This window comes from Brassica rapa, chromosome A07 (genome assembly GCF_000309985.2).
Source record: "Brassica rapa cultivar Chiifu-401-42 chromosome A07, CAAS_Brap_v3.01, whole genome shotgun sequence".
In the NCBI taxonomy this organism is placed as follows: domain Eukaryota; kingdom Viridiplantae; phylum Streptophyta; class Magnoliopsida; order Brassicales; family Brassicaceae; genus Brassica; species Brassica rapa.
This window is the reverse complement of record NC_024801.2, coordinates 28,362,819-28,387,192: the sequence shown is the minus strand read 5'-3', so window position 1 is coordinate 28,387,192 and position 24,374 is coordinate 28,362,819. Positions and strand designations below refer to the sequence as shown.

At 36.4% G+C, this 24,374-nt stretch overlaps 7 protein-coding genes across 7 annotated transcripts; 4 read left to right on the top strand and 3 right to left on the bottom strand.

Annotated features, from left to right (window-relative positions):
• The first annotated feature begins 2,017 nt into the window (after nt 1–2,017).
• On the top strand, nt 2,018–3,824 carry LOC103832420 (myb family transcription factor APL). Its single transcript, XM_009108416.3, has 6 exons — nt 2,018–2,192; nt 2,304–2,380; nt 2,515–2,581; nt 2,687–2,753; nt 2,838–2,880; nt 2,972–3,824. The coding sequence occupies exons 1-6, from the start codon at nt 2,018–2,020 to the stop codon at nt 3,608–3,610; spliced, it is 1,068 nt and encodes a 355-aa protein (XP_009106664.1). The 3' UTR covers nt 3,611–3,824.
• A 2,517-nt stretch (nt 3,825–6,341) lies between these two features.
• On the bottom strand, nt 6,342–9,568 carry LOC103832418. The gene is made up of 3 exons (XM_009108415.3): nt 9,115–9,568; nt 8,388–8,747; nt 6,342–7,011 (listed from the first exon to the last, which is right to left on the bottom strand). The coding sequence occupies exons 1-3, from the start codon at nt 9,466–9,468 to the stop codon at nt 6,472–6,474; spliced, it is 1,254 nt and encodes a 417-aa protein (XP_009106663.2). The 5' UTR covers nt 9,469–9,568; the 3' UTR covers nt 6,342–6,471.
• Nucleotides 9,569–11,359: 1,791 nt separating this feature from the next.
• Nucleotides 11,360–13,046, top strand: LOC103832417 (organic cation/carnitine transporter 5-like). The gene has a single exon (XM_009108414.3). The coding sequence runs from the start codon at nt 11,419–11,421 to the stop codon at nt 12,964–12,966; it is 1,548 nt and encodes a 515-aa protein (XP_009106662.1). The 5' UTR covers nt 11,360–11,418; the 3' UTR covers nt 12,967–13,046.
• Nucleotides 13,047–13,131: 85 nt separating this feature from the next.
• On the top strand, nt 13,132–15,636 carry LOC103832416 (organic cation/carnitine transporter 5-like). Its single transcript, XM_009108413.3, has one exon. It carries the CDS (start codon nt 14,010–14,012, stop codon nt 15,552–15,554), a length of 1,545 nt encoding a protein of 514 aa, XP_009106661.1. The 5' UTR covers nt 13,132–14,009; the 3' UTR covers nt 15,555–15,636.
• Nucleotides 15,637–15,912: 276 nt separating this feature from the next.
• On the bottom strand, nt 15,913–19,319 carry LOC103832415 (cation/H(+) antiporter 2). Its single transcript, XM_009108412.3, has 4 exons — nt 19,036–19,319; nt 17,958–18,941; nt 16,453–17,375; nt 15,913–16,250 (listed from the first exon to the last, which is right to left on the bottom strand). The coding sequence occupies exons 1-4, from the start codon at nt 19,192–19,194 to the stop codon at nt 15,974–15,976; spliced, it is 2,343 nt and encodes a 780-aa protein (XP_009106660.1). The 5' UTR covers nt 19,195–19,319; the 3' UTR covers nt 15,913–15,973.
• Nucleotides 19,320–19,544: 225 nt separating this feature from the next.
• Nucleotides 19,545–21,003, top strand: LOC103832413. Its single transcript, XM_009108410.3, has 2 exons — nt 19,545–19,808; nt 20,610–21,003. Exons 1-2 carry the CDS (start codon nt 19,608–19,610, stop codon nt 20,787–20,789), a joined length of 381 nt encoding a protein of 126 aa, XP_009106658.1. The 5' UTR covers nt 19,545–19,607; the 3' UTR covers nt 20,790–21,003.
• On the bottom strand, nt 20,953–24,365 carry LOC103832414 (E3 ubiquitin-protein ligase RGLG4). The gene is made up of 11 exons (XM_009108411.3): nt 23,932–24,365; nt 23,027–23,111; nt 22,795–22,935; nt 22,594–22,707; nt 22,430–22,527; nt 22,077–22,156; nt 21,905–22,010; nt 21,692–21,819; nt 21,483–21,591; nt 21,342–21,398; nt 20,953–21,227 (listed from the first exon to the last, which is right to left on the bottom strand). The coding sequence occupies exons 1-11, from the start codon at nt 24,136–24,138 to the stop codon at nt 21,144–21,146; spliced, it is 1,209 nt and encodes a 402-aa protein (XP_009106659.1). The 5' UTR covers nt 24,139–24,365; the 3' UTR covers nt 20,953–21,143.
• Nucleotides 24,366–24,374: the final 9 nt, after the last annotated feature.

Here is a 24,374-nt window from a genome sequence, read left to right as displayed (position 1 = left end):
CTTTTTTTTGGTCACAAAAGAGTAAGGGACAGCCCTTAAATAAGGGCTTTTCCCTTCTCTTTCTTCCTCGGTCTCCACCCCCTTCCCTTAAGGGATGCCTTAAGGGACTCCCAGTAATGTTGCTCTTATAGTCCCAGCAAGCTTTAACCAAAAAAATAAAATTAAAAATTGGGAAAAAGGAAAAAACATATAGTAAAAATAAAACAAAGAATAAAAGAGCTTTAATAAGTATAAGAAGAGGTCCCCAACAGTAACACTCTCTTTACACATTGATGCATAATTCTCCACATATCACTAAACCATGTTTATGCATAACTCAAAGTTTTGCTGCCATATTCTTATGTTATTTTCTCGCTTTAAATTCCAGATTATATTCCTTCACTAAATGCTACATTGAACATTTCCCTGTTCATATTTAATGCAAAAAATTATAGTATATATTTAAAATTTCTGCAGATTTAATGTAGTTTTATACTCCTAGATCATATGCTCTCTTTTTTTTGTGTGCATATCATTTTCTTAAGTATGCATATCAATCCCAACGCCATATTCGTTGGATTATTCTTGTTCTACGTAAATATACCATATGGGACCTCCCACTCATACATATCAGGTTGACCATCTCATGTATATGAATATATTCATTTACCAAAATCAAATTATTATGAACTATGCGATTGATCATTGATGTTGGAAAATAAAAAGAATTATGCGATAGATGGACTTGCTATGCGATGAGTGTAATTGATTTTTTTGAGGTAAGACAATTCATCATCATTTGTATAAAGAATAGTTTAGTTGATGTAGTTCACGTTTGTAAACCATATTTTCTATTTTGGTCAATCAACGTTTTCGTTATAAAAATAAATTCCACCTGAGGGTTTGTATTTGGTAATAATATACGGTCACTTAGTTTATAACGAACTCATCATTGCTTAGAATTGTATATTCAGCTCATAATTAACCAAAAAAGGTTTAACCATTAATGATAAAACCCCTTGTCGAATTTTTTGTTTAGATATGTGTGTATGTGTCCTGATTGCAATATATAACGATGTAGAAATACTATAACTATAAGTCTAGTATACGACTATCCTCGTGCGATCATTGAATAGAATATATACATATATAACTTTAATATATTAAACTTTAAAAAGTAAAGTTTATAATCTCGTTTTTTTATTATTCTTCTCGAATTTATTTTTAATTTATTACACATATTAATAAGTACTTATATACATCCAAATTAATCAAGCAGAAAAAACAAATTAAAGGATAATAATAAAAATGGTTTTAAAACGTGCTCATTGTTTGAATGTTAGTAGAGAGAAATAACAAAAAAAATATACTACTCCAGTAGATTAGCACTACATCAAATTCGAGATATTTTTAGATGCATTAATGCTTATATTTATGGCAGAAAGTGAAAAATGCTAGTGTTTTTGTAAAATTTAATGCATACATATTACAAACGCCTTCCATCTAATATAACATCTTTTATGTATAGCTAACTTGTATAGGATCTCCGATGTTAAAACTCACCTTTTTCAACAACAAAAAAGAAATCAAAATTAATTTATTTTTGGTAATTACAAATTTGCAACATTTTAAAGTCATTTGAGAAATACATGAATTATTTCATGTATACGTATATTCCTTTACAGACATTTTATACTGAAAGTAATTCAAAGGTATTCAAGCTAGCGACAGTATCTTTTCGCAAAGGAACGTCTGTGTACTAGTCTAAAACTTTAGTTCTCTTCCTTGCTTAGTAATGATAAAACAATAGTATTAATTACTATAATATTATAACCATTTTCTTTTTCAAAAAAATATTAATAAAAAAATTATTCACAAGAAAAATAAAAAGAAGACGAGAGAGAGAGAAGGAGAAAGAGCAAAAAGCCGTCATCTGATCTCTTCAAAACCGCATCGTATTCTCTCACATTTTTGCATCACATTCGTTTCCTTGAATCCCTCTGTTAGAGAGAGAGAGAAAGAAAGTCATAGAGAGAGAATGTTCCATGCTAAGAAACCTTCAAGTATGAATGGTTCATATGAGAACAGAGCTATGTGCGTTCAAGGAGATTCAGGCCTTGTCCTCACCACCGACCCTAAACCGCGTTTGCGTTGGACTGTCGAACTCCACGAGCGTTTTGTCGACGCCGTCGCTCAGCTCGGCGGCCCAGATAGTATGCCCACACATATATATCATCTTAGCTTGATCGATTTTAACATATACGAATAAGTTTTTTTTTAGAATTATATACTAATAAGTGTTTGATCGTTCTTTTTATTTACAGAAGCGACTCCAAAGACGATTATGAGAGTTATGGGTGTGAAGGGTCTTACTCTTTACCACCTAAAGAGCCATCTTCAGGTATGTACACAAAAATATAAATTAGGGTTTTCTTTCCTTACTTGCTTTTGATTTTCTCTTCTCTCTATATTTTTTTTTTCTTTTCACTTAATCATATAATAATATTATAATGTTACCTGGCTGTATGAGTGCAGAAATTCAGGCTTGGAAAGCAGCCGCACAAGGAGTACGGGGATCACTCCACAAAGGAAGGCTCAAGAGGTGACCACTATTCCTTTCTCTATCCTATTAGGGTTGCAGAAATTATATATATATATGTGTGTATTTTTAATCCATTGTTCTCTAAAATAAATTATATTTCTTTAGCTTCTGCCATGGATATTCAGCGCAACGTAGCTTCCTCCTCTGGCATGATCAGCCGCAACATGAATGAGTACATCCTCTCTTCACGTTAATTTTATCTATTTTAATGTTCTGTTTATATTAGCAGCAACTTACACTTGGTTTATTTGATCAGGATGCAAATGGAAGTCCAGAGAAGGTTGCATGAACAGCTAGAGGTAGTTAATTTTTTCATATTTTATAATATTCATCTCTTATAAAAGATAATTTTGGTCGATATATAATATATATTGCATTCAAATGTTTTAGGTGCAGAGACATTTGCAGCTGAGGATTGAAGCTCAAGGAAAGTACATGCAATCTATATTGGAGAGAGCTTGCCAAACCTTAGCCGGTGAGAACATGGCAGCCGCTGTCGCCGCCGGAGGAGGTTACAAGACCAATTTGGGAAGTACAAGTCTTTCCGCAGCGGTGGGTCCACAACCTCTTCCTCTTAGTTTCCCGCCGTTTCAAGACCTAAACATTTATGGAAACACAACCGAACAAGTTCTTGACCAACATAACTTCCATCATCAGAACATAGAGAATCATTACACAGCCAACAATGCTGCAGACACCAACATTTACTTGGGGAAGAAGCGACCAAACCCTAGTTATGGTAACGATGTAAGGAAAGAACTCTTAATGTGGTCTGATCAAGATCATGATCTTTCTGGAAACCAAGCCATCGATGACGAGCATCGGATTCAGATACAAATGGCTACACATGTTTCCACGGATTTGGATTCTCTGTCGGAAATTTACGAAAGGAAATCGGGTTTGCCAGGTGATGAAGGAAATAACGGTGGTAAATTTCTGGAAAGGCCATCACCTCGAAGGTCACCATTGAGTCCTATGATGAACCCTAACAGTGGGTTAATACAAGGAAGGAATTCACCATTTGGGTGATAAAATTGTTTATTTTAAGATGTGATGTATGAGAACGTGAGAAGGAGATATATATTTTGTTTTATGAGCTTGACTTAGGTTTAGAGATGAGGCATAAAAAAATACAAACTTTGTTATGTTTATCGGATTAGTTTTGCTCGTGTCTTTAATTTGTACTGAAATTATGTATCATTATTGTTGCTATAATATCTAGGTTCTATTATGTACTTATTCATTATTCTCCAGCCAACTGTTTGAAAATTGATGATTACAGTGCTAGTCAGTAGAATGGCCAAGTGATTATATGATTATGTTTTCTTTGCTTTTAATCAACCACTAATTATTTTCATTTTTTGTATGTTTATGCTGAACTATTTTAATATAAATATTTGATAGCAGATTACCTTTTGTTATTTTAATTAATAACTGAATATAAATAAACCCTCAATTTATTTTATAAGTTTTTTACGACTTTTTTAACTAACAGTCTTACCAATCAGATATTCAGATGCATATACAAAATGTAAAATCTATATACTAAAGTATAGAGGTTTAACCAATGTATATGTGTATCACATATAATATGCCTTAACCGGTATATATACGAACGTACGTAGCATCTTATGACAAATTAAATAATGAACATTTATGGGTAGAGAAAATGAGATCGCTCATGTTTCAAGGCATGTACGATATTTAAAAGCTTTTAGAGGGCCCTTTGCTTTTTCATGAGTTAGTTATTTCTATCTCAAGTTAGTTTGTACTTGATGCCTTATACTATGATTACGCTAAAATGGAGATATCTGCATCGGGAAACTAAATTTCGAATCAAACTTAGATATAAAGTTTATGGTAAAAAAAACATGAGTAAATAAGAAAAAGAAGGACAAAGCCAGTCATAATGATGATGATCCCAATCAAAGCAAAAGGTTTTTAGGGTTTTGAGAAATCCACATGCAAACAGCAAGAAAAGCTGTAAATTTTGATTCAAATGTATACAGTCACTTGATTTCATATGTATATAGCATAAGTATGAATGTGACTGTGTGTATAGAGATTGATAGCTACAACATCCTTTCCAAAAGAAAGAAATAAAAGAACTTGTCATAAGAGAAATTAACCGACACTGAGTATCTATCTTTCCTTCCGAAGATATCTTTGTTCTTTATTCCTTTCTTTCTTTCTTTCTTTCTTTGGTTCATATGACCACTAATTATTACAAATGTCTATAGACACACACAAAATATTAGTACATTCGGTCCTAATTCTTAAGCTTTTAGTTAATTAAAGTGTTTGAAAAATAAAAGTTTTGCCTTGATAACGAATGTTTTGTGTTTAATTACTCGACAGAATTCAAATTACGGCTCATACATGTAATAGATATACTGACACTTTGTTGGCTGTAGAGAGAGAACTATATAAAGATCTGGTCATCACTACAAGTTGGCATCTAAAAGAGAAAGCTCTCTCAGTCAGTCTCTTATCTCTCCCTAAAAGCTGAGAAAAACAAAAGGCAGAAAGAGAAGAATTGAAGGAGAAGCATATATAGATAGTGTCATAGAGATATAAACGCACTCCCATGTGTGCACTTCTCGAGGAAGCTTCTCTTCTCCTTTTACCTACGCCCCACACTTCTCCTTAACAAACAAATATATTCAAAAACAAAATTAATATAATAGTACACATGGTCGAATCTAAAATTTAAGAGATCATAAACAGTTGAAGTTAATTTTAATTTCATATGGTGATCTATGTAATAACTTTTAAAAGTTTAGGAATCAAATCAAATGTTTCTATCAGGCGGTGCTCAAAACGAGCAATATATAATGTATGTTTTTTTTTGTTTAAATATAATGTATGTTTATTATTGAATATTTAGCTATGGTGCAATAATCCATGTCTCTGTGAAGATGCATTGAATGAAAGTGGAACTGAAATTACAGTGTTGCATGCCCAATGAATATTCAGCCACAATACAATCACACTAAGTCACCAACCATAAGTTAACTACTACAACTATCCGGAGCTTTTAATATTTATCCATCTCACTCTGCTACTTTTTCGCGGTTCACATGCATAAACGTGCATGTGGATGTAGCTTTACTTGTATATCATAATTTTAAACAATAAAAATAATACTAATGATAAAGTTAATGTTTGTACGCATATCATATGGTAATTATTAGGGGTGCTAATCAAACCAAAACTAAAGTACTTAGAATAAATAATCAAAAGTAACAAAGGTAACGGTCGCATCGATAGTCTATATATGCACATTCTTTCATGCAGATTAAAAACAAACATCTGTTGGCAACTCCTTATGATCTCTCGACCTTGGATTCCATTTTCTCCTCCCTTACTTCTTCTATTTTTGCTAAAGAAGATATTAAATTACACTTCTTTATGATATAAATTAATTTTTAAAATTATACTTTAATTTATCTTTGGTATGTGTAGATGTTGAATGCTCTCTTAACAAAGTAGTACATTACCCGAATATATACAAAAATACACTCCCGAAGCTTCTTTTTGATAATTCTTTCTCTGATTTGATTCATCCATTTGTTCTAATTAATTATTTCCCGACAAAGAAAAATCAAATTTTACTCTATTTATTTTGTACAAAAAAAAAACCAGATTATCACATTGCGAAGTCGAAGAAATGAAGAGAAAAGCCCATCAATAATATCTACGTAAAACATTTGCTTTTGTTTTATTGGGCCTTCAACTATGTCGCATAACATTTTTCATATAAATCCTCAAAAACATTAATTTCTTGATAAAAAAGTAATATACAAAAACAAACGTCACATTATACCATCACCATCAACTAATTAACCCGCCAATAAATAGTTTTTTAGTTATTAAATTAGTCCACATTTTTAACGGGAATTTACATTGCTGTAAACAGGAGTACTAATGTTGTTATCATCTTCAAATATATCGGCGGGAGGAATAAACGAATCCAATGAAAGCCCAGGCACATCGAAAACGACGTCGTCGATCCTCCAAATCTCCTCCATCCTCGTCCTGCTATACTGCAACGACGTCTCTCCGAATCGGAACACTGTAGCAACAGCGCGTCCACAGTGAGCCACAGCGACTCCGTCAACGTCGCGGTAATCTCCGATGCTACTTCCTATCGTCGTCTCCCAGTAAACCGCTTCGTCTTCTGGTGAGATTGTCGTGACTCTAGTGAGGTGTGAATCTTCCAAATAGATCAATAGACCGCTCTTCTGGCAGAAGTATCCGTACAGCGCGTGGCGTATAACCTCCGCCGGAGCTCCGGCGTCGTTACGTTCGATCAGTGAGTCACGATCGGCGGATACTTTGAGTACGAAGCAGTCGTCGTCGCCGATTCTTCTCTCGCCTAAGCATTGGGCCTTTGCGAATAGGCCTGCTGTTGTTTTTGGGTCCAAACCCTGTAACACAATTAATAAATCGTGTTTAGTAAAAAAAGATAAAGTATCACATTAAAGCACTATTTAATGTTCAAATAAAATATCTAACCAATTATAAAATAGTTTGGATATAAAATATAATAAAAGTAACAAATTTCTTAGTAAATTTTTCTTAATAAATTGAAATACAAATCTTAATATTATACTATATATTAAGACAGAAGTAATAAAAACTCTCAAGATCTTACACCAAAGGAAGCTGACAAGAAAAAAAATCTTACACCAAAGGAAAAATGTTTCCGACACATATTCGTTGGAGTTTGAACGACAAGAACTATAAAGCAAAAGATTTTAAAGAAAAGAGAAAAGATAAAGTCGAAAGACAAACTTTGATAATCCCAAGAAGTTCCCCACTTTGAAATTGAATTAATGAAATATCGTATTCATCATGAAGCACAATGATTAACATATATACATAGATATGGCGAATATACGTGCATAATAATAGTACAGTACACTCTATTTTCACACCACGTATTAGATACATCTCTAACCAATAATTGTACACAGCTACCTAGCAAAGCGTCCTGACGGACAAACTTGTAGTTCATTACTTTCTTTACGTATAGAAAAAAAAGAGAGAACGTATGTTTATATAACTCCGACAATAATCTGTGGAAATAAACCTCATACTTACTAAAAATGGAACTAAATCTGAAACCATTAGCAAAACATTTCACATATAGATATAGATAGTAAGCAAGCCTTCGATATAAGCAATCAAAACAAATGACGTCAACGTGACATAAAAGTATAAAGCACGTGTGGTGGTGGGAGAGTCAAGAGTGGGTAATGGTGTGGGGCTATGTTTTGATTTTGAAGTTTCAAAAGAAAGCAAGTAGAGAAGGAGACAGCTTCTCCATCACTTGTCAGGTTTATATATTTTCATTAGCTTTCGTTTCTTATTGGACAATGACTACTCTTTTTCCTTCCACGTCCTTATCTCTTCAACAATCTTTATGACGTCATATATATTTGAGTATATGAAATTCTAACAACTAAAGCTTGTATATGTTTGAGTAATTATCAAAAATAAATACATTGGGGGTGATTGGTTAGGATGTAACTGTAGAAAATTTACTTTAGAAATTAGTCTGTAGAATTTTTTGATTTAGTTTTAAGAGATGTAGCTTTAAAATTTCCTACAGCTAAAAAGATGAGGCTTTAGAAAATAAGATTTATACAACTACTTTTTGTATGTTTTTGCTGTAACTTTAGTTTTTTTGGTTGTAGCTTTAAAAACTAAGATAAAGCATGATTGGTAGTATTTAAGGTTGTAGATGAAAATTAAAGCTAAAATCACTTCTTACAGCCCAACCAATCACCCCCATTATTACCTGGATGAGACGACGAAGTGGACGTTGAGGGCCTTTAGCAGCGTGAGTACCTAACCATGGCGTATGGCGCCAAACGGTTTTACCGTCAGAGCCTGATATGAGTTTAGTACCACCGAGAACAAGCTCCAGAGACCACATCCCAGGGTGCATCTGCCACAGTACAAAACAACCACTATCTCCGCTCCGACCATTTCCGCCGCCACCGAGTGTCTTAACGCTTTTTCCGGCGGCTATCTCCGTCTCACAGCAGCTCATTTTCATTATCCCCGTCGCGTACATATTCTTAGCCGCCTTAGCTCGCTTTAGACATCCCGTTGCCGCTAAGTATTGTTGTATTATGTAATGAGCCGTCGACGTCTCCTATAATATAAATATTAATACTTAATTAAATAAATAAACCATATAGATATGCATACATACCTAACTTATACTTACTAATTTTCATAATTAATATTGTGGATGATTTAATTGATAACATTACTTGGTTAGGTTCTGGAGTATTTGTTTGGACTTTGGTTTAGGATCTATGATTATCAAAAACAGAAAAAAGTAACAAATATATTTATAACCAATTTATCTTAAAGATTAACTATTCAAACGACTATTTCCAAATTAAATGATAACATTTCAAATGTAATCCATTTTAAACTGTGAAAATCAAATTAAAGGCATTATTCGATGTAACCCAACAAAATAGAGAGTGTAAAAGAGGTAGTAATACACTCACAAATGGGACATTCTTGATTTGGAAAGAGCCAAGAAGAGGGTCATCGGGTAATAGATCGGAGCCGACGACGGAGATTGGAGCAAGAGGACAACCTAAGACGCCGAGCAAGAGCCTCACGTCTTGTCCTTTGGCCGCCACATCATAACTATTGCAATGTGGTTGTACGGATGGAGAAGACATGTTTCCAGAAATACCCTTGTGAACCTTAAACCATTCTCTAATGGCTTCCCATGAGCTCTCCTTCTTGGCTCTTTCATCTTGCATGTCTGGATCTGGTCCTTCCATCAATGGTGTTAGCGTTTGTGGAGGCGTTCCCCATCTTTGCTTCCTCCAGTATGATTTTGAGTTGCTCATTATGATCTGATGATAGCAAGGAGTGATGATGATAATGATGAGTGTGGTTGTTTCAGCTGTTTTTATTTTGGGATCGAATATCTATTAGAATGGTTTTTGTACTACAGAGAGAACATTATTGGTATATATTTATATCTGTATGTAGCTTGTAGGGAGAGAGATGGATAGACAAAAGGGACATTGTATCAGTCCAGCGGTCCCAGACGCTTAACCTTATAAATTTAAATTCTTCGAATATTGACAATCACAAATTTATTTTGGATACTTTCCTAATCTCTCTAAATATTTAATTAATCATTGAGGAATAATGTGACAAAAAAAAAATCATTGAGGAATAGATGAATTATTCTTTTCTTATGCTAATTCTATAATTGTTTTTCCCATTTTGTATAAATAGTATTATACAATAAGATTTAATTGCTTCAAAATAATTTTATATATCTATATTTCAGCAAATACTTTTCTACCTTGAAGAGATAACCAATTACAAATATTCATACGTGGAAAGGAATGTGGAACAGCGACTAATAACATGGAATAAAATCAGTATGTCATGTGAATAGATCCGATCCGTGCAGCTTCTTTTTGTACACTATATATGGGCTCTCCTTTTGAGTCTTTGATCACACACTTTTTTGGTCCTTTCAATTTGAATTATTTTTAATCATTTTAACATATGATCTTTGCCTTGTTCTTTCGAGGATTTCTATGCTAATCCTTTAATCTAATTGTAAGTATGATCTCTAGGTGTAATCTTTCTTGGAAAATGACACCACACCACAGTGATATTACTGTTGATTAATGGAAATTTATAGTGTGTTTTATATCAGATAAGGTGTTGTGTCTTTTGATAAAGGTCTCATGTAAAAAAGATAGTCGCATACAAGTTTAATCCTTTTTCTTTCTCCTTTTATTGTCTGGATGTCTTGGGATTCATTCCATCTTGCTTAAATTCATCATGAGAAACAAAAATAGTGACCACAATATTCCCCTAAAGTATTTATATAATTGTACAAAAATATTTGGAAATACAGCATAATTTAGTGATCAACAGATTCATGACCTAGAAATAAAATAAATAACTATAGAAACCCCAATAAAGAAATAAAATAAATAACATGTCAATTTCATGTGTTTTGAATATACATTGCATTCAACACAAGGTGGCACGTCACTAGTGAGAATGGTGGCGGTAGATGTAGATGGATAATCTTATAAGCCAAGATTGATCTCATTATTCATTTTGATAGTCACCTTTCCTTATTCTTTTCTTGGCGAGATGTAAGTCGTTAGAGGTCAAGTTTCACCTATTTTATACACCAAGTGGAAGCAGAACATACCGTGAACCACGTGTGATTACAATTTAAGTTTGACCTAACCTTATTACTGGGCGTTAATTTACTTAACGGACCAGATATGAATTTATTATAAACACGTACAGTTACATATTGATGAATAATGTCGTGTGGACTTAATTAAATAATGAGAGCAAGTGAGCAACACATGGAGGATTCACGATGGAAATATAATAAATGTTTGTAATTACATTTATATTTGTTATACATTTTTAGTATATAATTTAAAATTTTGTATCACTATTTTTTTTTAAAAAATATATTTTTCTGTAGAAAATACATCTTTTAAAAATGGAGGGAATCTTTTTTACCCACATGCTTCAGTTATTGTCTTAAAAACTATTAAAAGGGACAATTTTCTCCAAAAAAAACTATTAAAAAGAACAATACACATACAAATCACGAAAGATCACACGATCTGTTGAGTCTTTGACCAAACAATCTATTAAAGATATGGAATTTGTATTCATAAACAAACCTGATTCCAAGATTATATAATTACCAAGTAGTGGACCTAGTGGTTGATTGTCTCTCATTCATGTAATAATTCTCACAACCTCATAGAGAAAGTCAACTGAAGAGAGCAAAGCAAACAATGGAGGATTCATCAGCACCTTTGGTGACCCACATCGAAGACGAAGACACTTCTCCACCTTTGACCTTCGACAAGATTTTCGAACAGAGCTTGTCTGATCTAGGGCTCTCACAGTTCTTACAGATACTTCTTGTCGGGCTCGCCTTCGCCTTCGATTCCCAACAGATATTCATCACCGTCTTCACAGATGCGTACCCTACATGGCACTGTCTCGACCACACGGTTTGCAATCCGGCAACAACCGACATCTGCGATCTTCCCCGGTCAGCCTGGGAATGGGACGGCGGATTCAAGGGTAAAACCGTCATTTCAGAGTTCGATCTCGAGTGCTCGAGCTCCTTCCTCAGAGGTCTCCCCACGTCTGCTTTCTATTTGGGTTCCATCGTTGGAGGGGTTTTCATGGCTATGATTCCAGACAGTTTCTTGGGACGGAAGCAACTACTTTTCTTCACAACTCTAGCGATGTCGTTCACTGGAATCTCGATCTTCTTCTCTACCAACATATGGATCTACGTTTTCTTGAAGTTCATTATCGGATTCGCGCGTTCACAGATTTGTACCTACGCGTTCAATCTAATAGGTGAGCGAGTTTCCACCAAATGGAGACCTCGAGGTGCTATGATTCCTTTTACTCTCTTTGTGTTAGGGTTCATGTCTTTGTCTGGAATAGCCTACCTTGTTAGACACGCTTCTTGGAGAGTTCTCTATCTCTGCACATCCGTTCCAGCAGCTATCCATAGTGTTTTAATCTATTTATTCGCCCTAGAGTCTCCTCGTTGGCTTCATGTGCAAGGCAGGAACGAAGAAGCTATTGAAGTACTTAAAAGAATCTCACCTGCAAGCAGAGCTTATTTGGAGTCAGTATCTGCTAGGTTACCTTCAAAAGATGACGTGGAAAGCACTCCAAGCAGCTCGATCAAGGACCTGTTCATCAGAAAATGGGCTTTTCGAAGAATCTTGGTCGTTATGACCATAATGTTCGGGTTAGGTATGATGTACTACGGAGTTCCCTTAGCGGTTAGAGACATAGACGTGAACATTTACCTAAGCGAAGCCCTAAACGCAGCGGTGGAGTTACCTACCTTTGTCATCGCACCAATCTTGCTAGAGAAGTTCAACAGGAGAAGCTCCGTGCTTGCGAACTGCTTGGTCGGAGGAGCATTAGCAGTGTTCTGTTTCGTCCTGACGCTTTTAGGCCTAACGAACATTGCTTTTGTATTTGAACTTGGCTCCTTCTTCTGCGCTAGGATCGGGTTTAACTTGATGGCAGTTTACATGATTGAGATGTTTCCTACCTGCGTGAGGAACTTTGCGACGACGATGCTTAGACTATCCCTTGTACTTGGAGGCGCTGTTTGTCCAATCATTGCTTCTGTCGGAAGAAATGTTCCGTCGTTCTCTTTTGCCGTTTTTGGGTTTACGGTGTCGGGTCTTGGATTTTTCGCATTGCTTCTTCCTGAGACCAAAGGGTCAAGTCTTTGTGATACATTGGAAGCACAAGAGCAGAGGGAACAACGAGCCATGGAGACTAGCAATAGTAGCTGCTAAAAGCGTAGTTCCATAAACTCTGTTCTGTTATTGTACCTACAATATTATATATCTTAATAAAGCGAACCATTTGGATCGTATTGAGCTAACCTGTTAATGGCTTAACAGTCCAGTATAGGATCATATACAGAAATAGGCATGCTTCTAAAAATAGGTGTACACGGTAACTCGGTCGGTCATACCCCAACCGATTTTCTTAAAATTCAATTTATAAAATCCAAATCAGTTTATAAATTGCCTACAGACGGTTTCAATTGATCTAAATTTTTTGATTAAGCAACAATGTTAGTATAAATCTACAAAATTATCTATTTTCTTTTGTTTTGTATATCTAATTTTGATAATTCATCAAAATAAGTTTATAATTAAACTCAAAACTTAAATATTTTATATAGTGTAAAATATATATTAAATAAATTAACAATTAGTTAAAAAACAGGTTTTATCTAAGCTCTGAATAATTTGTGTAGTCTTAGGACATGATTAACCCGGTTTCTTAGCCGGGTTCTTAACCCATGATTTGATATTTTTTTTGTTTTTTTAAATATTTTTCGGTTAAGAGGCGGTTCTTATATTTCTTATTTAAGAGACGGTTTTTAGCTTTTCTTAGTTAAAATCTAAGAAAAGCTAAGAACCGTCTCTTAGCTTTTAGATGAAGCTAAGAATCCCCACTAAGAGACTGGGGTTAATCATAGTCCACTACAAAACGTCCAGTTACTAACTACCAAAAAAAAAAATTGTCACTGAACTAACAAATTTTTCAACATTGGAAATATGTATTCCCATACATGTGAATCGTCCTGTGTACTGAGTCTGTGACTTGCATTAATATGCTTCACTTGATTTGTGTATCACTCTAGCCTCTAACTATAGGTAACCGATCATTAACGATCACGTTATGGATGACACACATTGAATGCAAAATATGAGATTTCTCGTGATCTCTGATTCAGACAAGACAACCATCACAGATCACAAAATCTCTTAACCATACATATAAATATGCTATTAATGTAATAACTCACTTGGCTAGAGCTACAACAATGGCTAGTTCGTCAGCTCCATTGTTAACCCATCTCGAAGCTGAAGATACTTCTTCAACTTTGACGTTTGATACCATCGTTGAAGAAAGCTTATCGGACTTTGGGCTCCGGCAGATTCTACAGATAATGTTTATAGGGCTTGCCTTTACGTTCGACTCCATGCAGATATTCATCACCGTCTTCACAGACGCATACCCTACATGGCATTGTCTCGACCACACGATCTGCAATCCGGACTCGACCAACATGTGTGGACTACCTAGGTCAGCTTGGGATTGGGACAACGGTTTCAAGGGCAAATCCGTCATTTCAGAGTTCGATCTCGAGTGCTCGAGCTCTTTCCTCAGAGGTCTCCCCACCTCTGCTTTCTACATGGGTTCTATAGTAGGAGGGGTTTTACTCTCCACGATCCCTGATGGTTTCTTGGGACGCAAGCAGTTGCTTTTCTTATCGACTTCAACAATGTCCGTAACTGGAATCTCAATCTTCTTCTCTTCCAACATATGGAGCTACGTTTTCTTGAAGTTCTTGGTCGGCTTCGCGCGTTCTCAGACGTGTACGTACGCGTTAGTTTTGATATCCGAGAGAGTTTCCACAAGGTGGAGACCTAGAGCTACTATGATTCCTTTTACTCTCTTTGTGTTGGGGTTTATGTCTCTCTCTGGAATTGCTTACCTTGCTCGTCACGCTTCCTGGAGAGTTCTTTATCTGTGCACATCCGTCCCAGCTGTTGTTCACAGTATTTTTCTCCTTTTCTTCGCCTTAGAGTCTCCTCGTTGGCTTCATCTGCAAGGAAGGAACCACGAAGCCATTGAAGTACTCAAAATAATCTCACCTGAAACTAGGGCTTACTTGGAATCAGTCTCTTCTAGGTTACTTCAACAACAAGAAACCCCAGAGCAGGCTCCAAGGTACACGATCAAGGATTTATTTATCAGAAACTGGGCTTTTCGACGAATCATGGTTGTTATGATCATAATGTTTGGGTTAGGTATGTCTTACTATGGAGTTCCATTAGCCGTCAGAGACATAAAACTCAACATCTACTTAAGCGAATCCCTAAACGCAATGGTTGAGTTACCTTCATTTGTCATAACACCGATCTTGCTGGAGAGATTCAACAGAAGAAGATCTGTTCTTGTCAATGCCTTAGTGGGAGGAGCATCAGGAGTGCTATGTTTCTTCCTAAGCCTCTTCGGAAGAACAAAGATTGCTTTCGGTTTAGAACTTGTTTCCTTCCTCTGTGCGAGGATTGGATTCAACTTGATGGCTGTTTACATCGTTGAGCTGTTCCCGACATGCGTGAGAAACTGCGCTATGACGATGCTGAGGCAGGCCCTTGTGGTTGGAGGAGCTTGTTGTCCTATCATTGCTTCTGTAGGAAGACATGTTCCATCACTCTCTTTCGCGGTTTTCGGATTTGCAATGTCGGGTTTTGGGTTGTTTGTTTTGCTTCTTCCTGAGACCAAAGGGTCAAGTCTTTGTGATACTATGGAAGCACAAGAGCTGAGAGACCAAGCCTTGAAGATTAGCCCTAGTTGCTGAAATTTTAGTTCCATAAAAATTTCTTTTCACTAGGGCATGTGAACAGGTGTCAAAATTTTAGAGGCTATAACATTTAGTAAAAAAAAAAATATATATAATAATAATAATAAGTTTTAACATAATTTGGGAGTCTATGTATATTATCTTAGGAAATTTTAGACGCCAAGAACAATATATCATTAAGATGTGCGCAGATCCGAGCCGACCATGCATGTGGTATCGTTATTCCGAGACAAGAGCTAAGACCACTCCCAATAGAAAAACCCCATTGGAGGTGCTCTAAGAGACCAAACTGTTTAGTTTTGGTTTAGGGTTTAGGTCCGAACCCTTTTTCCACACATGAAACCTTAATAAACTCTAAACAATGCAAAAAAGATTAAATAGAGAAGATAATTACTGCTGAAACTAAGAAATGTTTACTAATCATCTATAAAGTCATCATGTGAATTTCTTTGTCTTTGAACAACTAATACAGAAGCATTTACATCTAAAGAAGAAGCGAAGAAATCTCCGACAGTACCAAGCTCCGGACACTCTTCCCAATCTTTCATTCTCACCGTCATAGGACAGTCTCCTCTGCTCTTCCCAACCACAAAGAGTGAATACAGCTCCTCGATCTCTCTTAGAATCGTCAGCGTATGTGGTCCGTTGCTCACACGCTTCTCTATGAACCCTACTTGTCCCGTTGACACAAACCTGTTGCATATGAAAGTGTGAGTTGCACTAAGGCCAGGTTATAAATATCTTAAAGCTAATCTTAATAAAATAATATTTTTGGCAATTTAGAAACCATGCGACATATGTATAAATTTTTCATCCGACTGTGCTCAGAACTAATGTTTCATCCGACTGTGCTCAGAACCGGCTCTAATTTTAGAAGAGAGTGTTAGTAAGGTACCTATTGTGGAACTCTTCTAATAAACTTCGGTCTGCTTCATGTTCCGATTGGTCTCTTCCCTGGACATCTATAAGGACCTCACTACTATCTCGTGTTGTCGCATTCCTAACTGGAGACTCTGGATGTGAATCCTCGGGAACGAACTGTATGATTGTAAGATGTATCAATGTGTTGTTAGCAAACCATTTACACAAAGCTAGAGCCTCACGGTCATCCGGACCACCAAAGAACAATACCGCAACGTTTTGTACCGAACCAAACCCATGCGGTTGTTGAAACCCGGTTATGTTCCGGTCAACCAATATACCAACCGAACATGGAGCATGCCTTAGAACGTTACGGTTCATCTGCCTGAAATGTTCACCATCGTTTGTAGTCTTCCCATCGATCCTCTGATGTTTATGAAACGGAAGAAACACAATATTAACGCGAAGATCTTCCGTTGCGTTACATATCTCTTCGTGCATGCTAACCATCTGCGTCACGAGCTTCACCTGTTGGATCAAGATTTTGCTGTCTTTGGCAAACGAGTCAATAGAATCGTTGACCATCAAACTTTCGTTAGTCCCAAAGTCATCATCTACATGCACATCTTCATCGTGCTCGTGGTACAACAGCTCGGACTTTCGTTTCTTCGGGAGTGGTACGAGGTGCATGAGAAGAGGCGTGAACGGCTTGGAGCCTCCATGAGAGCCGCTCAAGGACGAGATAAGAGAGATTTCACCACGAGCGCAGCGGGCTCCGTAGACGCAAGATAAGACGCGTAGCTCCTCGCTGGTGTCGTGAGATTCAAGCGAAGTTTTCTGGTGAGCGAAGTCTTTCTCTCTTGCTTTAAGTATGAAAGACGCGAGGACACCGCTTAATAGCGTCGTGATCACCAAAGCCGCTATCACCATATCATGAATAGTTGTGGTCCACCATTTCTACAGGCATATTCACACAAAGAATGTGAAAAAAGAAATAAAAATCGACCATAAAAGCATCAACATTATTGAATCTCTCACAACTAAAAGTAAATATAAAAAAAAAGTGAAAATATATGAAAATCGACTATAAAACTCTCAATAAATTTATACCACTAAAAATAAATAAAAAGAGAAAATTAAAAATTGTGAAAGTTAGTATATATGAAAAAAATTCTCAGCATTTATAATGGTTGATAATTAGGCAATTCTATCAGATAGACATTTTTAAGTTTTTATCACAAAAATAACCGTTAAAAACTAAAATGATCAGACTAGCATTTTTTATTTTGAAAATTTTAATTTTATTTTATTTTTAAAAATTTAAAATCATATCTTCAAAACTCCACTACTAAACACTAAACCCTAAATCTTAAACTCTAAACCTTAAATCCTAAATTCTACAGCTTAACTCTAAACCTTTATGTCTAGATTAATTAACCCTAGGGGTTTCTTTTTGGGAGCCATGTGAAGGGTGAAACAATATGATGAGAGTTTTAGAACGAAGCAGTAATCATCAAACTATGTAGATGAAGAAAATACCTTTTCGGCGTAGTTAGCGTCAAGAAGAAGAAGACCCACATGGCCTTTAACAGAGAGAATGGTTGGTAAGAAAAGCCAATATTTCTTGGGGATCTTAAGGTACATGCAAGCGCTTATCACACCAATAAACTTCCCTACTAAGGTTAGAATCACTATAATAACGAGAACAATGTAATATCGTCTGGTTAACCCAATGACGCTGAATCTGAACCCAATGTAACCAAAGTAAACCGGAAGAACAAACTCATGGATCGGGTAACTAAGCCGGTTTATCAACGTTCTGTGAGTTTTCCCTTGCCTTGGAAAGTTTATGCCGATGATGAAAACCGAAACCGATGAGTTAACATCGTATGATTCGATCGTTATGGCAACGATGAGAAGGAAGATGAAGAAGACTAATGTTTCAGCTTTTGATAGGTATTTCTCTTTAGGGTTTCTCTTTGGGAGCCATGGAGCTAGAAACCTATTGAGCAAGATTAGGGCTCCTGTCATGAAAATAAATAGGAAGAGATCCCCTATCAATTTACCAGATACGACCGCGATGATTAGAGTGTAGACCACCACGTTTGTTAACTCATTGAGCAATGCACAGGAGATAGTCAACCGTCCAATCTCAGATGTGTTGAGTTTCCAATCAGCTATTGAACGGAGGACGACAGGAGATGCCGTGTTGGACAAGGTAATGAACAGAACCAAGAAGAACGTGAAGTAGTCCTCTTTGATGTGTAGTAAAGGTTTGAGGAGATAGAAGAACCCGAGGCTGAGGAGACCACAAGACACAAAAGAGCTGATGGTTATCACGGTGACTTTCTTTAAGTTTCTTCTCATGAACTGTAGATCGAATTCAAGACCGATCAAGAACATGAAAGATGTTCGCAAGGCGAATGAGAAGAAAGAGTAGTAATCTGCTGCATCTTTCTGGAGGAAGAACTCTTTGACTTTAGGGATTCTTGAGAGCAGAGCAGGGCTCAGCACAATACCAGCCTGAAAAGAAAAAAAAACAATCACATTATTTTAAGAAGCCCTAAAAATAAGGTGTTGCGTGTAATACAAGAAATGTATTTTTTTTTTATCTTACGAGAATCTGTGCAACGGGACCTGCTTGACCACATGGTTTGAGAAGGAGAAAGAACAACTGAGAGAAGACGAGAATGCAAGCCATTTGAATAAACATAGTATTAAGAGGGTTGAACAATGCATCTCCTTGCGGCAAACAGAACAACAGCTTTGGATCCATCTTGTTCTTCTTGAGTCAATGTTCATGAGCATTCTCTTCAAGCGTTAATTGAAAGAAAAAAAAGTTGTTTAAATCAAAAAGAACATATAATTTTTCAGAATTATATTTCGTTTTGGTTGGAGTTGATAAGAGTTTACAACTGATTGAACGTCCTTTAATTACTCGACACCTCTATTTCTCCCTTGTAAACCGGATTTAAGTAACGTTGTTGTTGTTGTTGTTGTCATAAAACAAACTTAATGGGCTAAAAGTTAATTTCTAAACTATTGGGGTAAAAGTTGAAACATAATAATCTTTGGGGGTGATATTGAAAATGTAAAGAACAATAGGGGGCATTTGCATTTACGCTGAAGTGTGTGAACCTTTAAAGAAACCTCCGGTGAGTAGAAACGGTGACTCGGAGGGAGAGAACGATGTCGTTTTTGTATGAGAAGAGCGATACATGGAGATGGCTAGTGAGGAAGACGAGAGATTCGAGATCCTTCTTCTTCACGTTCGCTACCGTATGCGGTGTTATCCCTGGGATAATCGGCTATGGGGTGATGCAGGCCACCAATTCCACTAACCCGGAGCTCGAGGCCCGGCTCCGACAATCCGCCCGACCCGAAACCGTTGTATGTATCATAGGATCTCATAAAAATGCTTCCTTTACTCGAAAACTATGCATTTGTCTGATGTTGTCGGCGCAAGTTTCCTTATTTAGGATTTCTTTTTACCGACCATGATTAGCTGTTCGGTGATAGAAACATGTCGCTTTGTCTTCTATTTTATTCTTGCCGGAAAGCTAGCTTGTTGAGCTTCATAAGTCTCTGGAGAAGCCTTGTTCCTGTGTGGATTTATCAAACAGCTTAATGATTGTGGTGTCTGGGGCTTATCAGACAGCTTAATGATAGCTGTTCTGTGATAAAACATGTAACTTTTTTTTTTATTGATGATTGTCGCAAAGGTAGTTTATTGGAGCTTTATAGTTACGTTTTTGTTTATACATTAGTTTCTGGAGAAGTTTTGCTGCTGTGTGGACTTATCTTAAATGATGAGTAGAACAGCTTGATGTTTGTTGTGTCTCCTGTTTATGCTACCTGAGAAATTGAGTTACTTTACTGAGCTTCATGGTTACAGTTTATTTGAGTTACATAGTCTCTATAGAAGCCTTGCTGCTGTGTTGACTTCTCTTGAATGATATCTTGAACACGTTCGTTTTGTCTCGTGCTTTATGTATCTGAGTTCTTACTCAGCTTAACAATGTTGACTTAATTAAGTGTCTTGATCATAGCTTTGTATTAATTAATCTAGAGGGCTGATTTGTTAAGCATGAAAGGATATGTTTTATTGAGGTTGATACTAGCTCGTCATAGTGAAAGTTCTAAACTTTATTTGTGGTATTTTTTCTCTGATTCTGCAATGTATTTGGTCAGATGATGGGTAAAGTAAACCAAGAGAGGCTAGCTGAGTACCTCGGGGAGTTGAAACAGAAGCAGGATACCAACGACAGATACGTGGCTGCTCTAAGGGGGGAGACTCTTACCAGGAAGCCTTACCAAAGAATTCAACCAGTCCCAAAGCCAAATGACACGGTCACAACCAAACCTCAGTAATGAATTATCACTTCTTAGAAAGAGCTACTGTAATGGATGCCAAGATAGGCATGTCTATTGGCCGTTCATGTTTTATTTTATTTTTTTGTTTGAATCTGGCGTGCTTTGTGGTTATCAAACTGGTGCAAGATTCAGTCACTTCAAACATTTTTTGATAGACAGAGAATAAAAATGTAAAACACATTACACATGTTTTTGTACATTGCTTCGTCAATCTTGTTCGTTCGCAAGCTAACATATATAGTACATAGGAAATTAATAGGTACAATCTGATTATAGAACAATGTCAGAGACACTTGGTAAACCTGAGACAGTATGTGCAAGGGTTTTGTTATGTGCAAAGGCACAGAGAGATCACGTGTAAAGCCTTAGCCGGCTTGTGATCAGTACTCTGCAGATGGGGCAGTTTGATATCCTGGATCCACACTCTCCACAAGTCTGCAAACAAGAAACTTGCAAACCTGAGTAAACTGGTTCTTGTTCATGAATGGGTTTGAGTGATACTGTAATAGGTAGGTAAACAGTTTAGGCTTCTTGGGGGGTGAAACTTACCATGTGACCACAGCCAAAAGCCACGTCTTTTCGGTTAGTCAGACAAATAGGGCAGTTCTGGTTCAACAGGAAACAATAGGAGATGAGATGTGATGAGACTAAAGGTAGCAACAGAATAAGGTAGTAAACAGTTTCTGGGACCTGAGTTTGTTCGTCTGAGTCAGATGATGCTTGTCCAGTGCGAACTGGAGGCGTGTAAGGAACAGGTGGTGGCCTTGGGTTTATTTTCTTGGCTAAGCCCGTCGTTTTCCTTTATAGAAAAGAACATCAAAAGCAGTTAGGACAGAAACAAAAAACAGACAATAGCTCTGTTCTGTCTCTTGGACTATGTCAAAGAGACATTCAAGTACCCGAGTAAGCCGAGTTCGATTGCGGCTTGATACTGGAAGGGAATCTCCATCAGAGCAGCAAGAGCAAAGGCAGTTTCTTTGGCAGACTGTTGTGTGTCTCTCTTCATGATCTCTGTAAAGTTCACAAACTTTGCAGAGAGAAGCATATCAAGATCAAGAACAAGAAGAAGCTCAGAATATAGATGGAAGAGGGGTTGAAAAATGAGATGATACCTGAAAGTTGTCAAACTCACGCTTAGGAATCTTGTCATCAAACTTCCTCATGTCTTCCCATGGACCGTCTCCAACACCGATTAAAATAATCGACAATGCATATGAGCTGCAATGTGAAAAGGAGGTTTTAGTAAACAGAGTTGAGAAGTGAAAGCAATCTATGTTGTCTCACCTTGCGTTTACAATGGCGTCTATAGTTGTTTTCTCTTGTTGACTGAGTTCTCCCTCAGGCATATCCAAACCTCTCGTTACCTAAGCCATTCAGAATGTGGTCTTGTTATTTATCAATGCTCAAAAAATAATCGTTAGCCGGTTATTATGCGGTTTATTTGGATTATTGTTTAGACGGCCTAAATCGACTATGAACGCCTAGACCAATTTTTAAAGAAAAACTTTCTATAAAAATCGTTTCATTTAGGTCTGATTTGCTGTTTAAACGGGTGCCGCTTACACCGATTTTTAGAACATTTGCTATTATGTGTCCATGCACTTTTTGTTTTATAAAGTTTGAACTTTGAACTTTACCTGCCCATCAGCGACAATCACCAGAACATGAAACTGTCCGTTGTTCTTTTCAACAATGTCGACCGCAGCGTCGATAAGCAGTCCATACGACGTTGGCCCTTTTGAACAAGACTTTATTCAGAAGCTTATGATTTGGTAATGAAGGTAAATATTTTTTTACTGACCTGATAAACGTAAGTTGGGTGCGATTCTCCTGTAACATGCTAAGACCTCTTCAAAGCCATGACATGGAGAGTTATCACTGTGGAAACCGAACACTTCCTCGTCATGGGTCGTTGCTAGATAACGCAAGAAAGAACAACAGTCTTAGAAACAAAGCTTGAAGATGTTTTTCTTGGGGGAAACAAACAGAAAACATAACTCACAGTCACCAAAACCGAAACAAGGGATGAGGTTGTCTTCGTCGAAAGGAGCTAACGTTTGGCCTATTACAAATATTGCCTTTTCATATGGATTTGGAGTTTCTCCAAGAGCGTGCAGACATTTTCCTTCGAAGGATGTTTTCCCTGAAATAAACAGAACGGTGATCACCCTGTTACATTCTGTATATGGTATAGTTTATTACCATATAAGTAGTGTTTCTTTTCTATAGTTTACCAGTCCATTCGTTGCTCTTTGTGAAATCAATTCCGAGAATGAGATTTGATGATTCAAGACCAGCTTCTCTTAGTGCTTTTGATACCTTTTTAAAAATAAATACCATTCATTAACTCATCAACCACATTACATCTCTAGTCCTTTTTCATACATTTATTGTTCCAGGAAATGTTTGAATTAAACAGTGTTAAAAAATATATATATATATATATATACCAAATTATGTTTTGGTAAAACTCAGAAAATTATATTTTTAAAAATGTTAAAATACTAAAAATTGAATAAATATCCATTTTTATCTTTTAGGTATTATTTTTAAAAAAATATGTGAATGAATAATTTACGACTAATAATTTTTTTGTCCGTTCTAAATTGTTTTTCTTTTGCTGACAAAAAAAATTGTTTTTAGTAGTACACCGATATTTAACTCACTATCTTATATAAATACATTTTATATTTCAATGTCAACGAAAAATATTGGATAATACAAAATAAGATAACCATTTCTATTTTTTACAGCAAATAGATACTCAAAAGTAAGAGCAAGATTATCGCGGTAGTTTAGATGGTTTCTAAAGAAAAATTAGTACGTGGATCTCACAAAACTACTAAAAATTGATCACAGAAAGTATGAAATAATGACTGATCTTGAAAGGGTTTTTGCAATGTTTACGAATCCCACTGATGATTGATTCCTTTTTGAACTTTTTTTTTCAGATAAAAAATAAAAAAAAAATTTCTGAGAAACCACGTGAACGAGAAACCACGTGAACGGTTTCAGCGTTAATGATGGTCTAAGACTTTGAAGAACTCAAAGAACGTGGAAGTGGCAGAAACCATGGTGATCAAAAGTCTAAGTCAACATCATAAAATGAGATTTAATGAACAAGAAAGAAAACAAGAACCTGGTCCAAGGAAGAGAAACGATCAGGGATGAGAGCGTACTTCTTCTTGGCGGCGTTGATCTTGTCGGAAACTGAGAGTGAAGCATCAGACGGTGATGGTTCATTAGAGACAGAGGACGACGTCGTTCTCTCTCCCCTAAAACTTCTACTGCTCTTGCTCTTACCACTTCCCAACTTCCGTAAGAAATTCCCCATACCCGTAGACATGTTGTTTGCTTCTTCTTCGAATTGAAATATGATTTTCCTGATGGAGATAAGATTCTTTGCTGGAATATTTATGAAGGAAGGCACCTTCTGACCTTTGGTTCACAGTTCTTTATTATTATTTTACTGACAAAATTAACGCGGCAACCATTATTGTTACCTTTCTTATACGCGGCCAGGTAGGTCATATAAATTTACTGGATGGGATGATATAATAATAGGATGACGTGGTGATTAAG

Excerpts from the sequence above, each read along its gene's own strand:
- LOC103832420 (XM_009108416.3), top strand. The coding sequence starts at position 2,018 with ATGTTCCATGCTAAGAAACCTTCAAGTATGAATGGTTCATATGAGAAC. Across the intron at positions 2,754-2,837 it reads ATCAGCCGCAACATGAATGA|GATGCAAATGGAAGTCCAGA; the intron begins GTACATCCTCTC and ends TTATTTGATCAG. Across the intron at positions 2,881-2,971 it reads GGTTGCATGAACAGCTAGAG|GTGCAGAGACATTTGCAGCT; the intron begins GTAGTTAATTTT and ends CAAATGTTTTAG.
- LOC103832416 (XM_009108413.3), top strand. The coding sequence starts at position 14,010 with ATGGCTAGTTCGTCAGCTCCATTGTTAACCCATCTCGAAGCTGAAGAT.
- LOC103832413 (XM_009108410.3), top strand. The coding sequence starts at position 19,608 with ATGTCGTTTTTGTATGAGAAGAGCGATACATGGAGATGGCTAGTGAGG. Across the intron at positions 19,809-20,609 it reads CCGCCCGACCCGAAACCGTT|ATGATGGGTAAAGTAAACCA; the intron begins GTATGTATCATA and ends GTATTTGGTCAG.
- LOC103832414 (XM_009108411.3), bottom strand. The coding sequence starts at position 24,138 with ATGTCTACGGGTATGGGGAATTTCTTACGGAAGTTGGGAAGTGGTAAG. Across the intron at positions 23,112-23,931 it reads GTTTCTCTTCCTTGGACCAG|GTATCAAAAGCACTAAGAGA; the intron begins GTTCTTGTTTTC and ends ATTTTTAAAAAG. Across the intron at positions 22,528-22,593 it reads ACCCAACTTACGTTTATCAG|GGCCAACGTCGTATGGACTG; the intron begins GTCAGTAAAAAA and ends CTTGTTCAAAAG.
- LOC103832417 (XM_009108414.3), top strand. The coding sequence starts at position 11,419 with ATGGAGGATTCATCAGCACCTTTGGTGACCCACATCGAAGACGAAGAC.
- LOC103832418 (XM_009108415.3), bottom strand. The coding sequence starts at position 9,468 with ATGAGCAACTCAAAATCATACTGGAGGAAGCAAAGATGGGGAACGCCT. Across the intron at positions 8,748-9,114 it reads AAATCAAGAATGTCCCATTT|GAGACGTCGACGGCTCATTA; the intron begins GTGAGTGTATTA and ends TTTATATTATAG. Across the intron at positions 7,012-8,387 it reads CACTTCGTCGTCTCATCCAG|GGTTTGGACCCAAAAACAAC; the intron begins GTAATAATGGGG and ends ATTGTGTTACAG.
- LOC103832415 (XM_009108412.3), bottom strand. The coding sequence starts at position 19,194 with ATGGATCCAAAGCTGTTGTTCTGTTTGCCGCAAGGAGATGCATTGTTC. Across the intron at positions 17,376-17,957 it reads ACGCTAACTACGCCGAAAAG|AAATGGTGGACCACAACTAT; the intron begins GTATTTTCTTCA and ends ATATGCCTGTAG. Across the intron at positions 16,251-16,452 it reads TTAGAAGAGTTCCACAATAG|GTTTGTGTCAACGGGACAAG; the intron begins GTACCTTACTAA and ends CATATGCAACAG.